The following is a 16,211-nucleotide window of genomic DNA, read 5'->3' on the forward strand; positions in this document are numbered from 1 at the left end:
AAATTTTCTCTCAAATCGACGGATGAAAACGGTTGCATGGTACACACTATTTCTTCTCACGAACGAATGGTTTGCAAGGGGGGACGAAGATTAATTCCCGCCCTTCCGAGTAACGCCGATTTGAGGGAATAGTATACTTGGGGACAAAAAGAAACATTGCATGCCAAAAGGAAAAGTCCCATGATCTGAGCAACACTGGGTATGAGCTTTGAGTCCTGAGACAAGCAGCAAGCCTCCTTCCTCATAGTCCTCGCGAGGCGCGCACGCACGCCAGCCACATTGCGCGGAAATTGAACAGGGACGCTGGATAATACTGCCGAACAAGACCTGCGACTACGTTGACGTAGTCTCCGTCGCACGCTTGTCCAGTCCGAACCAGACACCTTCTTAATGTAATACGAGAAGGGTGTGAGGCGAGGCTAGGCCTAAATTTCCGCCATAGATGAAGATTTATGCAGTATATGCGCCGGCTTGGTCTGCCGCAGCAATGGCACAGCCAGCGCAATCAGGGCAGAGGGCAGCAGAGGGCAGCAGGTGCGAAGCGCGGAGAAGGCAGAGTACTTTTTGGGGTGTATCGGAGCCTCAATCTGTTCAAGGGGGAATAAGATCCGATGGAAGCGCCGCCCCGGTTTGAATACGGGTAGCACAAGGTTGGCTCAAAACAGGTACGTAAAGCGAGGCCGCCTGACGCTTGACCATTGACAACTGGAAGCTTGTCCGGTACGGCGAATATTCGCGGGAGATGCCCCGGGAGGCAGTGTGGGCTATAGAGAGGGAGACGTTGTTTTGTTTAATGTATGCGATGCGTTGTGTGTTCAGCAAACGTAGTGGTAGCACCGATGAGGAGCGAAGTCTTGAAAAAGTAACAGCATTGGCATCGTCGTACTCTGTATCTTTTTGCTCGACATTTGCTGGTCTGGTGACTGTCGCTTGTGATACCTCATCTATGTACCCCGCGAAGGCTTCGCAATGGCAATATCGCAAAACGACTGGGTCAGGGGTGTGGATATTGTACCTCGGACGCCTTCCAGAACACGGAAGCCTTGATATTAGAAGACGCCTCTCGGAGCTACGAGACACACCAGCAGCCACTGCTGATCAGCGGTAGTGGATGGCAATGAGCAGCATCACCTGTCCAACTGGTTTGTTACGTTTTGCATGCAGGTCAGGGTTGAAAAGGGCTGCAGGTGCTCTGAGAGTGGGAGGGTAGTTAGAAGCAAGCATGAGTCGCTGCTCGTAGCTTGCAGCCGTGGTTACTCATGCACATGTCGAGTAACATGTTCACGCACGCATTCGGTTAATGTTGCTGGCGGCCGAACCGAAGGCGAGGAGACGGGGCGGAGGGGTTTTGTATCCACATGCATCATATCGCCTGACGCTGCAACCGACGGGCAGCGTGCGAATCATTAGGGCAGTTCTGCTTACGGGGCTCGTTTGTTGGAGTAGTTCGTTGCTGTCGGAAGAATGTGGCTGGGCTGGATAACTAGAGGTGGGGGTGGTGGGCTGACTCGCGTCGACGAAAGTTGAGGAAGGTGGACTAAGGCCAAAACTCAAACCAGCTCGTCTAGGCACCTACCTGAGGCATTTGGACGGCTGTGCCTGGAGTATGTTTTCTTGACGTGCTGGACCGGTGGTCACAAACACATGGTCCACTGCCCACTGCTGCGCACTCGGTGAAATCAGTGGATAGTTCCGCCCAAGGTGTGCGGGGCTCCCGTCGGCGCAGACCAAAATAGGTCGGGCAGACTTGCTAGAATGGCGCATCCCGATGAAGCTGAGCTGCTAACCACGACTGACCGACGCCCACCTGGGCACCCGCCACGCCGGATGACAGCGCGGGTGACGCGATGCTTCCCAACCGCACGCCTCGAGGCCGCGCACCGCTCTTTGCTGGTCAGGCGATGCGGCCTGGTGGACTATCGTAAGCCTCACGACCACGGTAGTCCCAGGGCAAGGCGTGGTGAGGCGTGTACCTAGGTATGGCAATCTTGTCGTGTGTGCTGTGCTGTGCTGTGCTGTGCTGGCTGGCGCTGGCTGTACCTGTTTCGAATCTGACCATGCCCTGTCGATGCTTGAGACGACCCCCGACCCTGCCTGGCGCGACAAGGCCCGGCTCCCAAATTCCGCACCCATGCGCCCCGTCGTTTTTTAAACGCACCGCCATTTGCTGTCCGCAAGCCTGGCACGAGTGACGGCCGTCGACTTGCCCAGACCTAGCCCGACTCAGCACACGGTGCATCGCTCCGTCGCTCGGTCAGCGAGCCTTGACCCGCCCGTCCGTCCAGCAGGTCGAGCAGCCGTCAAGAGATACACCATGAAGAGTGCTGGCTGGTAGTAAAAAGGAAATGTCCCATTGGGCGCATGTATATAGAGCAATGCCTTGCATCGGCCACAAATTGGTCGGGGTAGCACGAGGTACCTTGGAAGCGGGCCGCCGCTGGATTTGGCTGCATCTGCCACCCTGAACTGGCGTAATGTTCTATGCCTCGACCGCCTTGGTTCGGCACCACGGCCTTGTGAGGTATGCGCGTTGGCACAGCTTCACCACCCGCTTTCCCACTCAGCTCTGCCCATCCCTCTGCTTTTTGCATCGACGTTTGAGCATATTGAATCGTTGCTGTCTCTCGTCTGGTTTTCCCAGCCGTTGCTCCTGTGCGTGACAACCAACCGTTTCAGCATCGTACCTTGATACCCCGTGCACGCTTACTCGCTGGATTCCGGGACCACCGCGCTATGACAGTCTGACCTGGCTGATGGTCCTCTGAGCGGCGAGTCCTTTGTTCGTTCCTTCGTCTTCCTCGAACATACCAACGCCTCACCCAAACGCCAGGAGCCTCGCCGACGGGCCTCTGCTCTGCCACATACCCGCTAGCACTGCTTGCTCCTCGCTCAGTGCCTGGGTGCTCTCTCCATGCATTGCTTCTCCTAGCAACTTACGGGTGCGAGCTTCACACCGAGTTCCGCCTCTTTGTATATTTCAAAAGCCAGCAACACCAACATGGCTACCACTATGCTGCCTGCAGGGGGCATTGCCCTTGTTGGCGCCCCGGACCGCGACCTCGGACTTAACGACGCCAAACCAACGCCGATGCAGGCCATGCAGGTGGACATAACTCAGGACATTGTTGATGCCCTCCTCGAAAGCATCAAGAGCGAGAAACCGCCCCAGATCATCTTTGGGCGGACTCCTGTATGTGTGCCAATCTTCCGTGCACCTCTCGTGTGTTTGTCATGTTTGGTGTTGGCCTCGTTGTCGGCGTGGTTCGATCGGAGGAATGGGAAGACACGAGCTGGGCTGACCACAACAACAGCAACTCAAGTACGGCGACAAGACGCACATGCTGCAGAGCAGCACCGAACTCCATCGCTATGAACTATACAAGTCCAGCGGGACTGGGACCGACGACGAGACACTCGAGTTTGCCGGCTTGATCAACCACAGTCTGGTGGTACACAAGGCCGAAGATGTGACGGCGGGCGTTGACTCGGCGCTGGAGCAGCTCAGGAGTAACATGGCTGCGATCTCAGAGTTCAAGGAAGCCAACAAGTATGCCTCCCCGGTGTTTGCATGGCTGGCCAGTTCTTTGGCATCTAGTCGAGAGACTCGAGCACCCCTGTCGCAGCACGCCGCCATTGTGACATGAAGTTGTGGATATCAGGACTGACAGTGCTTGTTGCAGGACCATTGTCGGTGATGCCACGCCAGGTCGCACTCCAGCCCATCGCCGCTTCCCTTCGACGGGCTTCAAGGCTTCGCACCTCGCCCCTTCCTCGCCCATGGGCAAGCGTCCACCTACCTCGCAGCCCACAAACAGCCACGACAACATTGTCACGGCTCTTCGCGTTCCCATAATCCACCTCCTTGCACGTGAACCCGCGACAGAAGCCTCTCTTGCCGCCACCTGCCGCACCTCGCTGGCTGTCATCAGAGATGTCTTGCCAAAGATTGCCAAACGCTCCACCTCGGACGCGGATAAGTGGCAGCTGACTGACAAGTCTTTCCGTGAAGTGAATCCTTACAAGTTTCCATACAAGAGCTCGGAAGAACGTCAACAGGCAATCGATGGCGCAGTCAAGTCGTTTGACCGCCAACGACTGTCAAAGGATGACAAGCTTTGGCAGATTCTCCTACCACGTGAAGAGCGTGGCCAGGGCAAATGCTTGTCGCGGTCGACGGTCAAGGCACCCGAGGCGAAGCCCAAGGCAAGCACCCCAATGCAGAAGATCTCCGACCTCACCAAGAAGAAGCCGGCCGCCAAGAAGGCCGCCGACAAAGCTATTGTCGAGAAGAAGCCTAGAGTCGCAAAGGTTGCCGAGGCCAAGCCCAAGTCGAGCATGAAGGAAAAGTACCTGGCACGTGAGCAGCCGGTTGTGAAAGAGGTGAAGGAGGAGCCCACAATAGCTGCGGCCCCAGTCACGTCCACCTCTTCAAGCTCAACTGCTCGACCGACCGCACCTTCTCACCGCAACACACCTTCTACCGACGTTTCCAAACCCCGTACCAATACCACCACTCCACGTGTAAAGCCCAAGATGTCCGGCCGAGACGCGCAGCGAGAACGACCCGCGAACAGGCCATTCAAGCCCACGATGCCCGTCAACACCAAGCCCAAGAACCCCTCACCTCTGTCTGCCTCGCCGCCCGTCAACGCCAGTGACTTTGAAGACTCGCACCCAGTCCACAAAGCTCTCGCCGCTGCTCCGTCGCCTGCCAAGTCCTCTGGCAACTCGGACCGCATTCTCAAGCGCAAGGCAAATGACATTGACAGCGACATCCACAACCACAGTCTGGCCGTCAAGAAGCCGACCGCCGACCGCGCCACTCCCAACCGCACCCCCTCACACACCAATGGCAGGCTCAACGGCTCCACGCCCTCCAGCACTAGCTCACTGAAGCGCAAGTCCGACGATTCGTCTTCCTCCAACACCCCCACCACTGCACCCAAGGTTCGCAAGGTCACCAAGATTGACACCGGTCTCGCCTCTCGCTACCACCACAACAACCCCCGCGCATCTCCAGGCGCCTCCTCATCTTCGACCACGTCTCCATCCATGCCGAGTCTGAGCTTCCGACAGACGGTTGAGCTATCTCAGAAGTTCCAGCGCTACTACAAGAAGTACGAGGAGCTCTACTGGCAGCTGACCGAGGCGGAGAAGCCCCCGACTGAAGCACAGAGGAACGATCTGCTCAAGATGCATAAGAAGCTGGAGGAGATGAAGAGGGAGATCAAGGCTGGTGCTGGCATGCACCACCGATGAAAGACGGCACTGAGTCGTCGCTCACGACACGGCGCATAGTGCGCGCATGATTATTCAGTACACATTGCACATATACCCCACGGCCTACGCGACTGATGAGAATGGCGGCAATTTGCATATCCAAAAAAAGGAGTTTGTGTTTTCTCTGTCTCGGCGTTCATACAGGAGGACTTGCAAGGACGGCATTTAGGGTATGGTGTTTTGCATTTGATCATTGTTCTCTTCCAAGCTTGCATGTACCTATGCGTACGGCTCCCAATACTATGAACGCGATGAAAACATAATGCCGGCGGCTACATATGCTCTGCATCCGTACAGTGTGTACGTCTCATCACTAGAAATTAGAACCATTGCCCAAATACCGTCTCCACTCGTGCGTTGTCTTTACATCCAGCGGAAGCCCACTTAGTACGACATGCAAAGGCTGAGCCGTTCCCTGCATGAAGACGTCAGTATGTCAGGATGAGCCAAAACAAAAGAGACAGCACTCGCGCCGACCATACTAGAAGAGCGCTGAACAGAGTTCAGGACGAAGGGAAACCCTGGATCAGCACACCGCCGATCTCAGCTTGGTGGACCGGGGGGGGGGGGGGCAGCAGCAAAGACGCGCCCCAGGCCCGGCACCGATCGTGCAACAGCCGATCGGTGGTGCTGGCGATCTGCGGCAGCTACCACCCCCCTGCAAAACGTCATCCACTCAGCCCTATGCGCTAACCGCACCTCTCGACGTTGCTTACTGACGCCATGAGCATTACACAGTCGAAACAAGCAACATAGTCGACGTCGCCGCCACCATCTGCAATTGCCTTTGTCTCTCCATATGCGCGCATTACGAACTTTTTTCGCGAACCTCACACGCAGCGCACCGAAACGTGAATACGCACGGGTCCACGACATCACAATCAAGTGGGACAGAGGAGCCAGTCCGACACCAAAGCAAGAGAACCACGACACTGAGGCCATGTCTTTGAACGGTATGTTATTTTTTTTATACGCCGGTTGTTGGGCATGACCCCCGGGAAGCCTGAAAGGAGAGGTATGCCGCATGATGACTGCATGCATTGGGTGCCTTGTATGTTTTGCCCGGTCCGGGACCCGGTTACAGGATACCACGGTACCCGTCTCATTTAGCATGGCCGTCGGGTGAAACGGTTTGGTTTCGGGTCGAGTGTGATCTTCAGGCACGAATTTGTTCGGTCTAGAACCGGCGGGTTTTTGTATGCATTGGGTGTGGTAGGTCGAAGAGAGGAGGGGGGAGGTTACGCCATGGCTTGCTACGCCCAAGGCTACTTTTGGTGGACGACGACCACCAATGCCACCACTACTACAACGAATACATGTGGTGCGATCATGTTGCACAAATTTGCTGACAAAGGACTGTTTTTCTTTCTAGTCTTCAAGCAACCCCTCGCGCTGCACTCAACGCAGCCCCTCACAGGCTTCACCCGCACCGGCTACTGCGAGGTGCCCGCCTCGGACGCTGGAAATCACTCCATAGCGGGTATCGTGTCCAAGGAGTTTCTCGACTTTAGCGCGTCCCGCGGCAATGACTTGCGCCAGATTGGGCTCAAGGATGGCTGCAAGTGGTGTCTTTGTGTGAGCAGATGGAAGGAGGCGTTTGATGCGAGGACGGGGCATGACGATAAAAAGGTTCCCAAGGTGGTGCTTAAGGCGACGAATGAGAAGGCGTTGGCGCGTGTTACGTTGGAGGATTTGAAGGGTTTTGCTGTGGATAAGGAGTAGGGGGATTCTGGGGTGGGAATGTAGTGGGATAGAGGGTATGGAGGGTAGAGGTAGTCGTGGAAGTGATGCGTTTCTCGTACATTGTTAGAATTTGCTGCTTTCGGTTCACCATGGATATGGATTGGATTGAAGTGTTAGTCGTGCACTCGTTTGCGGTAGAGAAAACTATATGACTAGAGATACCTTCGCTTACACACTACATCATAAGAATTTCTCATCTCAACAACGCATTGGAAGTAGTTCATCAACAGTCAGATATATGCACATTTCTCAAAGTTATGAGATTCAAGATGAAATATTCGGAGTTGACTATAATCTAGCTACTCTATCCATCGATGCTGATCCGAAAGTCTACATTGTGGGGTATCTGTGTCGTGCCGAAAATGACGAGAATCATGTCTCGATGCAACCATGCCTTTGTATCCCCCAAGCTATTCCATACACCCAACCAACTACATCCTCGTGAACCACCAGGGCGAGCTTATCATGTAGCGATTGAGTTCTCTCGATCAAGCGAGTGGCGGGTCTGCGCGTTCTGCACCGAGATCACGTGTCACGTTTGCCTTCACTCATATCTGGCGATGTTACACGAACTGAATCCCATAAAACTACCAAGTCTGACTAGTACATCCAGTACGTCATTACAATACACAAAGTAGCTTGAGTACCTGGAAAATACAGAGATGAAAGTGGTTTTACTCGAGGTTTAATGTACCGTAAAAGGTACCTGGGTATACAAGTTGAGAATATGGTGTGGAATACCACAGAAAGATGTATCCACCCTACTATTTACCATCCAAATGCTTGTGAAAATGCTGTCTGTAGTCTCCAAAAATTCCATACCCATCCTGGGTCATGGTCTGCTTGACCATATGAGAGCATCCATTCTATGAACTTAACCACCGTATGCTCTACGACTTGTACTGGTGGTGAATTCGGAGCACTCGTGCTGAGCGCTCCGGTGTTTTGCTTCCGGTGGGTGCCCTGTATGGGCTGTCGCTTTCCCATTGTAGTGGACTGCTGGATTGTAATGGACTGCTGAGGGGGGGCGTAGAAGCTGGAATTCCCCTTTTCTGGAGTATGAAGACAAAGGCTTGAAACACCCTCTGTTATATCTGCTATCATAGAGTCCTCTGAAGGACGGGTACGATTTACAAGCAGGGTGCAGAGTGTGCAGTTGTTGACGCTCATTGGGAAAATCCAGCGTTCTTTCAAGTCCATGGGTTTGAGGTCGTCCGGAATGCTCCAGTTGGCTGCTTCGGGTTCGGGTGAACAGGTTTTGTGGATGAGATATCGGATTGCGAGGCGGACGCTGACACTGATTTTTGTAACGGCTCCAACGTCGTTACTTGTATCGTCGCTATCGTCACTATCGTCGCTGCTTGCATCGTGGCTAACGTTGTCATTTGAATTGTCGCTAACTTTGTCGTTGGGATCGTGGCTAACGTCATCGTATCGTATGACATCCGAGAAATAGATGCAGGGATCGCCTTCTCCCCCATCACGTTGGTCCAGTTGGAGAAAGATGATTTGGTCGTAAGTGGTGATGAACCCGTATTTGAGTTTGTGACCAAGCATGTAGTTGACTGGTTGGCCTATATTTCATTAGTAGTCTGACAAGAGAATGTAGACTGTTGTGCATACCAAGGATTGCACGAAACTCCGTTGAATCGCCGTCAATAATGCCTTGCATCATTCTCTCCAAGTTTACTAAAGGGTGAAATTTGATCTCCCCAACCAATCGGATTTGGTCTCGACCTTGGATAGGCAGCTTGAGTAGTATATCAGGCTCCATTCCATCGACTCGAAGGTGTTTATCCAAAATCTTTGCATCTCCGAACGCGAGTTTCTGAGGCAATAGAGTCGGATTTGCACTCTTCCCATGAGCTGGAACAACCAATGTGCGAACAACTGAAATCACAGCTGCGAGTACCCTAGAGAATAATCGACCAGAAAGCGAAATCTCGGCGCCACATTGAATCGTCTCGCGGGTCATGGCTTCGCTGTTGACCTCCTCGATAGCTTTGCCCATATAGATAGGGACCTTAGCATAACGGTCCAACTCGGCTTTGGTTCGTGGATCTTTGTAGAATGCCATGACACTCTCTTTGAAGTCTTTCCATGGAGCGAGTTCACCCTCGTAATTATGAAAGATTCTAGGGGCATTTGTGATCGTCTCTATGCCGTGTTCTCCCCTCAAGGGTCCTGGCAGAGGCTGATTTAGTAGATCGTCAGCATTGAGATAGGAGCCTATGAGCTCATCCCCCGAGGATTCTGGGCTAACAATGCTGGTGTCATTTGAGTCATTGTTGATTTGAGTCTCGCTAACCATTCTGGGTGAAATTTTGTAAAGGGGATAGTGACGTTCAGTCGAGAACACTAGTGTTAACTTCATGGAGTCGCTGACTTGCGTTGAACTGTTGACTTGCGCAGAGCTGTTGACTTGATAGAGCTGTTGACTTGATAGAGCTGTTGACTTGATAGAGCTGTTGACTTGATAGAGCTGTTGACTTGATAGAGCTGTTGACTTGATAGAGCTGTTGACTTGATAGAGCTGTTGACTTGATAGAGCTGTTGACTTGATAGAGCTGTTGACTTGATAGAGCTGTTGAACTTTCAGGTACAGTTATTGGTTGATTGCGAAGAATGTGGGTTTTTGTAACTCATAGGTCTGCGACTTTCCACTGCCATGATCGCTTGCATTGCCGTATGGTGATTTCATCCTGCGACCTATGCCAGAAACTAGACCGCTTTCTTCCAATTTGGCCGCCAATAGCTTTAATATTACTTCACACTAAGTTTTTTAATGAGCTCACAGTGTTATTGTTTGCGTTGCGTGAATTGGAGCCTGTTGTCGCAGCGCACGATTTCCTATTTTGGTTAGTACGATCACGTGCCTGCCAGACCCTACTTGTTTATACCTGGACCCCGCCATACACTTCCTGAGCACCCTCACTTTCTCAGCATCGCGAATCAACTGCCATACTTAGGTGCTAAAGTACGAACACTACAGTTTACCATTGTTCAACGCGTCACAGCGACACAAGTTGTGTCCCTCGACACTACCCCCTGCCCGCCGATACTGCTCCGAGAGAACTGCACCAAAGGCTGGCTGGGATATCAAGTAGAGTTTCAGGATGGCTCGTGGTGGAAGTTGGAGAAAGCGTTGTCACAGATGGAGTACCAACGAACCGACCCACCCTTCGAAGCTCGACAGGTTTTCGAATGCGTCTGCACCAAGGACCCCAACAAGTGCCATAACGGCGTCGGAAAAGCTATCGCCAAGGTCAAGTACCAGTAGAGTAGCACAACCCACTAACATTCGTAAATACTGACTAGTCCTAGGGTTCGGGGTAAATTCGATGATAGGATGTTCTACTTCTCGGAGATGGAGCGCCGCAAAGAGGATTTAGCAAAGAAGCTGGGCACTAAAGAGTACGACAAAGCGCTTCAAGAGTACGAATATTTCTCGCGTCTTTATCACAATGCCGTTAAAACAGTCGACACCCCCCACATCTTCACAACCCACGAGATGAATGCGCTCAAACTCTTTGTAGAGTTCAACTGCCAGTATGTACCGCATCTTCTCAGCTCCTGGGAAGGACCCATGCCAGAGGGATTGGATGAGCAGGCGATGCCTGGGGGCTTTCTGAAGATCATACTCATGAACAAGCTTCCTGGGGAGTCGCTCGACTACACCACTTTCTGGGACAAGGATAAGAAGACGAGGAAAGCTATTCGACGTGCGTTTAAAGTGGCTCTCATGTAAGTTAGCTATTTTGATTTCACTAGTTCAATGCTCACAATAGGTAGGGAGGTCCGGAAGTGCGTACTCAACCTACACGACACTACCCTACGGAATCTGGTTTGGGATGAGAAGGAAAAGAAATGGTATGTTCTTCTTTTGTGATAATAGGCTATGCTAACCTCTCTGATTAGCTACATTGTCAATTTCCAGCAGTACCGCAGTCTCCGGGGCGTGCCAGGTGAAGAGAGGGCATGGAAGAATTCCCACTACAGGTTCTGGGGTCTCGCAGAAGAATGTCGGGAGTGAAACGGGAGGTGACGGAGGGTTGTGACAGATGATCGGAGAAGAATCGTAGTCTTGGGAGAAACTGAGGTTAGACGGGTGGGTATTGTACCTATGTGGGATTTCTGTGATATAGTAGCGGACACGCGACATTGCTGCAGATATAACTCTTATAGGAGGCATGTCTTTATTCTGCTATTCTACTGTATATTCCTGTGTATGTCATGTATATCACTCTGTAAGCCATGCATATTCTCCTGTAGGCTATGTATATCTACCTGTACGCCATGCAAACTCGAAAGGGTTAGTCCAACCCCGCTAGGGCTAGCCCGTGTATACATGAACCACCACACCCGCTACAAACCTTCATATCAACACCCACATCGACTTGCGCAACCAGTTAACCACACCGATCAATACCACTAGAACATGGAGCTTGTAAATCAGCCCTGATGTGTTGAATTCCGCAAACCCGCGCCGCAGAACAAGTCAGCTGCTGGCCTTGCGACTGGATGCCTGGGCACCCAGGTACGATTTGACGACGGCTCACTATGGGAAATGACCAAAGTACTATCCCACCTGAAGTACCAACAAAACCAACCACCCTTCGAGGCTCGCCAAGTTCTGGAGTGTGTCCGCATCGAAGACCCTTATAACGCGCATCCTGATGTGCAAGTCGCAGTCACCAAGGTGAAGTATCAGTAGGTTGGCACGTAACATCTCAATATAATTGCTAACAGTTTCAGGGTGCATGGAACGCCGGCGAGTTGCTTCTTCTACTGGAATCAATCACAGGAATCCGAAGAAAAATTGCGCCGAGCAACAGGCACTGCGCATGATGAAAATGCAGAGTCGTGTCAATATGACAAACAACGCCTTCAACTTGCTACCAAGCCAACGGATAAGCTAAACGATGATACCACAAAAGAGTTCGCGGCTCTTACCCATTTCAAGAATGGAGAGTTCACACATGCGCCCCACATTCTCGGCTTTGCAGTGGATAACACGGCAGAGGAAGCGGACGACACTGAAGCAATGCTTGGGGGATATGTTGTTTTCATGCTCATGAATAAACTTCCTGGCGAGCAAATTACTTGGGCCAAGTGCTGGAGCAAGGAGGAGAAGACTAGGGAGGAGATTCGTTGTGCGTTCAAGGTCGCTCTAATGTAAGTATCTGCGCTGGAACCCTATGTCCTAATACTGACAAAAAAAAATAGGGATGTTTGGTCGGTAGGTGCCTGGCCTAGCGACCATGGTATGCGCAAAGTCATGTGGGATGAGCAAGAACATAAGTGGTATGTGTTCCTTTTGTATTGCCAGTTCTTTTACTGACCTTGTGCAGCTACATTGTGTATTTCGAACATTACACTGTCATATGTGAGGAGGACCCAGAGACAGTGATCGGAATGGTCTGGTCTGACTTGGTCTTGGTCTGGTCTAGACCGCCAAGACTTGGTCTGGTCTGGCGATTTTTTGAGACCGTGGTCGGACCGGTCTAGATGATCGGACCGGTCCGGCTATAAATAGGTCCACGTGACTAGATCTTAGACTAATCTAGCCAGAAAATTTAGCACAATATGAGTCATTAAGATCAAGGTAAGTCTTCTACTTACATAGAACAATCAAGTCCTTAACAACCTACTTATATACTATTGTTATGGAGCCTTCAACACCAACCTCACCGTCCCCATCGAATATTATAAGACTAGATTTAACGTCTCTTACTCCATCTCCTATCCCCACGTCATCACCCACCCCTATACTATCACCCACTCCTATTCAATATCACGAATCTCCAGATGAGTTCGTGCAGGGCGGTATCACGTACGTGAAACGTGCAATAATTGCAAGGAAGGATTTCCGTCAAGGTACATCACACATCTGGAAGTACGGACTCCAATACATTCGAGATAGCGATAAGAAAGAGGTGTATTACTGCCATGAGTGCAGGGTTGGGAAGAGCAAGCAAGAGTTGTTTGTCATCAATGGCACTTCTAGGATCCGGAATCACCTGGAACAGAAGCACCAGATTGATCCCCAGAGTGGCATCAAGCGAAAGGGTTCTGTACGGAAGTCTATAATCGACCAGCAAAAGGATGGGGCTGCTTCCAGCATCTTTTTCTGGAAGGAGTCAGTAGAGAAGTTTAAAGAGCTTCTAATTCGTTGGATTGTGTACTGCCATATCGCCTTCTTTCAATTAGAGAACCAGTACTTTCGTGAACTACTCCTCTTTTTAAATCCGGCACTACTCAACCACCTCCCGAAGGCTGCGAAGACTATCCGAAGCTGGGTAATGAATGCATTCATATCGAAGAAGCAACAGCTTAGGGAGGACCTACACCATTCACGGAGTAGGATCTCTATCTCCTTTGATCTCTGGACTTCACCAAACCCTTACGCTATCCTAGGCGTCGTCGCTATGTGGATTGATACTACCGGCATGCGACGTGTTACCGCTTTAGGTATGCGACGTATATACGGCGAACATACTGGAGAGAATCTTGGATCGGTGGTCCTTGAATTGCTGGAAGAATACGACATTAGCGGAGATCAGATTGGATACTTTATGCTGGATAATGCCTCGGCAAATGATACCGCTGTTGAGTTTATACTCAAGGATCTCTGCCCATGGATGAAGTCAAAACAACGTCGTCATCGCCGGCTGCGTTGCTTGGGCCATGTCATCAACCTCTGTTGCCAGGCGTTCCTTATGGGGCGAAACTGTGAGAAGTATCTTGCGAAGCTGGAGAAGCATCATCAACGTGGCGACTATACGAAGGTGGAAGAGCTCTGGAAGAAGTTCGGATGTTTGGGTCGTCTTCACAACCTGGTGCGATACATCAGGCTTACTCCACAACGGCGTGAGGAGTTTGCTACAATTATTATCGGCGGAGATCTTTCGCAATTCGACGGGCTTGAGCTTATCCAGAACAACTCGACCCGCTGGAACTCATGGTTTTATTCGATTACACGTGCATTAAATGTTCGAGAACGTTTAGAGCTCTTCTCGGCTCGTCATGTACCTGGAAAGGGCTCCGTAGGGATCGCGAACTTTAAGCTTGATGGACAGCACTGGTTTGAGCTTGAAAAGATTGAACTCGCTCTCAAAGACTTCTATGCTGCAACTTTGCTTTCTGAAGGTAAGAAGACGTCACTTGCGGACTGGTTTTCAACTTTGGACTGCCTTCTCCGGGAGATAAGCGAGACGAAGGATCACTACCACGACATCCACACTGAGGACGATAACAACTTTACATGGAAGTACCTTCAAGGCTGCGCTGATGCTGCTTGGTTAAAGTGCGTTGAGTACTATAACAATCAGCAGCTGAATTGGCAAAATCGATTCCCTGAAGATACTGACCTTCCACCGGCATATTATGCGGCTCAAATCCTTGATCCATATCGCAAGTGGGGATGGTTCAGGCAAGAGTGGGTTCTTCATGGCGACGAAGAGAAGAAGAGGTGGTTTGAAAACGCACAATTAGCGGTGAAGCATCTCTGGGAGACAGAGTATAAGGGAAGGTACCCTGTCGAGATGCTGCCACCACCAGCCAGGAAGGAGAGAGATCCTGACCCAGCATTTGATCGCCAGCGGGAACATAAGCGCATTCGAATAGACGCTCCAGTTTCTACAACTGATTTGTATGAACAATACATCTCTACTGACCGGCTTCATAACGAAGAGGCAGGTTGCAATGAGGCTATTGCGTACTGGCTATCTCGCTACGACTCCCAACGAGATCTCGCTCGCTTCGCTCTAGACATGTTTGCGATCTCGCCTATGTCGGATGAATGCGAACGTCTTTTTAGTAGCGCGAAGCTTACTATCGTCGATCGCCGTGGTAGGCTGAAGGCAGATATTATAGAAGCGTGCGAGTGTCTCCGGGCCTGGTATGGAAAGCCCCAAGCTGAGGGGAACAGCGATATCGAGGATAGTGAGAACGAAGACGACTAGATTGACAGTCAGTAGTAAAACACATTTCCTCGGCTTCCTTCTTTGCTTCAGCCTCATTCTTGGCGGTCTTGTTGGTCGGACCGGTCTGGTCGGACCGGTCCTTATGTAAGCACCTGGTCTGGTCTGGTCTGTACCCTCAGACCAGACCAGACCAGACCATTCCGATCACTGCCCAGAGACATTGTGGAAAGATGCCTGGTACGAAAGTTGGGAGCTTGCAGAGAATTGTCGGACATGGCGCAAAGAATGAGTGCGATGGACAATCGTAAGGACATGATCTACGATAGGAGGATTTGCAAAGATTGGGGAGACATTGAGGTTGGACGGGCTTGCCCTGCCCCCGGCCACATTAGCCGAGGGGACCCGCAGTCGCGTTACCTATGACAGCATCGTGCTGAACTCCACCTAACCAGTACCAACAACCTGTTTGCAATGAAGATCATCCCAACATGTCTCTAGCATGCGCATACCAATTGCATCGTGAATTTGTTGCATACTCCGTGAAATGAGCTACTTGGGACATGTACGCACTCACGTTAGCTGGGATACCCATCTCCATTGGCGCCAATGAAGCCGTACACCAACAGCGGCTCTTGGATGAGGAAGCGGAGGCCGATGAACGCCAAGAGGAGTTTTATTTAGACGTATTTTGCGACGCGAAGAGCAAGAAGAAAGACGAGGTCAATGGCGCGATTGTGGTTTTGAAAGATGGAAAGGTATGCACTATAACCCCACATCAATTTAGAGGCGCGTCAAGCATGCCGCATAATCAACCGCTATCCACGCATGTGTTCAGGTAAAGATTCGCGGAGCTGATTGTCACACAGATCTGCCTCTGGCCCAAAGACCCAGAAACCGGCCTTCCCGCACGCGGTCCAAATGACGAACCACCACCCTACCCCTTCACAGGCTTCTATCTACCTTTCCCTTCTTCTGAGCTCCCACATCGCCCTATGCCTGCCGCGCCCATCCTAGGCCTCGTCAGCACCGTCCCACCCTCTCCCCCCCTTCCCCGCCTCATCCGCGCCTTCAACACCCTCCCCGACACCACCCTCCAAAACGTCCTCCAAACGCACAAAGCCAAAGCTCAACTGGCTCTACGCGGACAACTATTCGCGCGAACTGCGGTATGGGCCGCGCGCTGAAGCAAAGAAACATACAGTTGGGCCGTGGGATTGGACAGAAGATGAACAGGGTTTGACGTTGGATGGGGAGGAGTGTCTT

At 51.5% G+C, this 16,211-nt stretch overlaps 7 protein-coding genes across 7 annotated transcripts; 6 read left to right on the plus strand and 1 right to left on the minus strand.

Annotated features, from left to right (window-relative positions):
- Window positions 1-2,998: 2,998 nt before the first annotated feature.
- On the plus strand, window positions 2,999-5,259 carry PtrM4_116470 (Tymo-45kd-70kd multi-domain protein; the record flags this gene model as incomplete). Its single annotated transcript, XM_001935013.2, has 3 exons — window positions 2,999-3,190; window positions 3,312-3,547; window positions 3,681-5,259. 3 exons carry the CDS (start codon window positions 2,999-3,001, stop codon window positions 5,257-5,259), a joined length of 2,007 nt encoding a protein of 668 aa, XP_001935048.1.
- Window positions 5,260-6,079: 820 nt separating this feature from the next.
- On the plus strand, window positions 6,080-7,002 carry PtrM4_116480 (uncharacterized protein; the record flags this gene model as incomplete). Its single annotated transcript, XM_001935014.2, has 2 exons — window positions 6,080-6,233; window positions 6,653-7,002. The coding sequence occupies 2 exons, from the start codon at window positions 6,080-6,082 to the stop codon at window positions 7,000-7,002; spliced, it is 504 nt and encodes a 167-aa protein (XP_001935049.1).
- Window positions 7,003-7,791: 789 nt separating this feature from the next.
- On the minus strand, window positions 7,792-9,334 carry PtrM4_116490 (uncharacterized protein; the record flags this gene model as incomplete). Its single annotated transcript, XM_001935016.2, has 2 exons — window positions 7,792-8,597; window positions 8,647-9,334. 2 exons carry the CDS (start codon window positions 9,332-9,334, stop codon window positions 7,792-7,794), a joined length of 1,494 nt encoding a protein of 497 aa, XP_001935051.2.
- An 843-nt stretch (window positions 9,335-10,177) lies between these two features.
- PtrM4_116500 (uncharacterized protein) lies at window positions 10,178-11,056 on the plus strand (the record flags this gene model as incomplete). Its single annotated transcript, XM_066108214.1, has 4 exons — window positions 10,178-10,299; window positions 10,348-10,767; window positions 10,816-10,893; window positions 10,942-11,056. The coding sequence occupies 4 exons, from the start codon at window positions 10,178-10,180 to the stop codon at window positions 11,054-11,056; spliced, it is 735 nt and encodes a 244-aa protein (XP_065961399.1).
- Window positions 11,057-11,590: 534 nt separating this feature from the next.
- Window positions 11,591-12,364, plus strand: PtrM4_116510 (uncharacterized protein; the record flags this gene model as incomplete). The annotated part of the gene is made up of 3 exons (XM_066108215.1): window positions 11,591-11,733; window positions 11,779-12,198; window positions 12,250-12,364. The coding sequence occupies 3 exons, from the start codon at window positions 11,591-11,593 to the stop codon at window positions 12,362-12,364; spliced, it is 678 nt and encodes a 225-aa protein (XP_065961400.1).
- Window positions 12,365-12,689: 325 nt separating this feature from the next.
- Window positions 12,690-14,987, plus strand: PtrM4_116520 (uncharacterized protein; the record flags this gene model as incomplete). The annotated part of the gene is made up of 1 exon (XM_066108216.1): window positions 12,690-14,987. The coding sequence occupies one exon, from the start codon at window positions 12,690-12,692 to the stop codon at window positions 14,985-14,987; it is 2,298 nt and encodes a 765-aa protein (XP_065961401.1).
- Window positions 14,988-15,508: 521 nt separating this feature from the next.
- On the plus strand, window positions 15,509-16,132 carry PtrM4_116530 (uncharacterized protein; the record flags this gene model as incomplete). Its single annotated transcript, XM_001935018.2, has 2 exons — window positions 15,509-15,703; window positions 15,815-16,132. 2 exons carry the CDS (start codon window positions 15,509-15,511, stop codon window positions 16,130-16,132), a joined length of 513 nt encoding a protein of 170 aa, XP_001935053.2.
- Window positions 16,133-16,211: the final 79 nt, after the last annotated feature.

This window comes from Pyrenophora tritici-repentis, chromosome 6 (genome assembly GCF_003171515.1).
Source record: "Pyrenophora tritici-repentis strain M4 chromosome 6, whole genome shotgun sequence".
NCBI classification, from domain to species: domain Eukaryota; kingdom Fungi; phylum Ascomycota; class Dothideomycetes; order Pleosporales; family Pleosporaceae; genus Pyrenophora; species Pyrenophora tritici-repentis.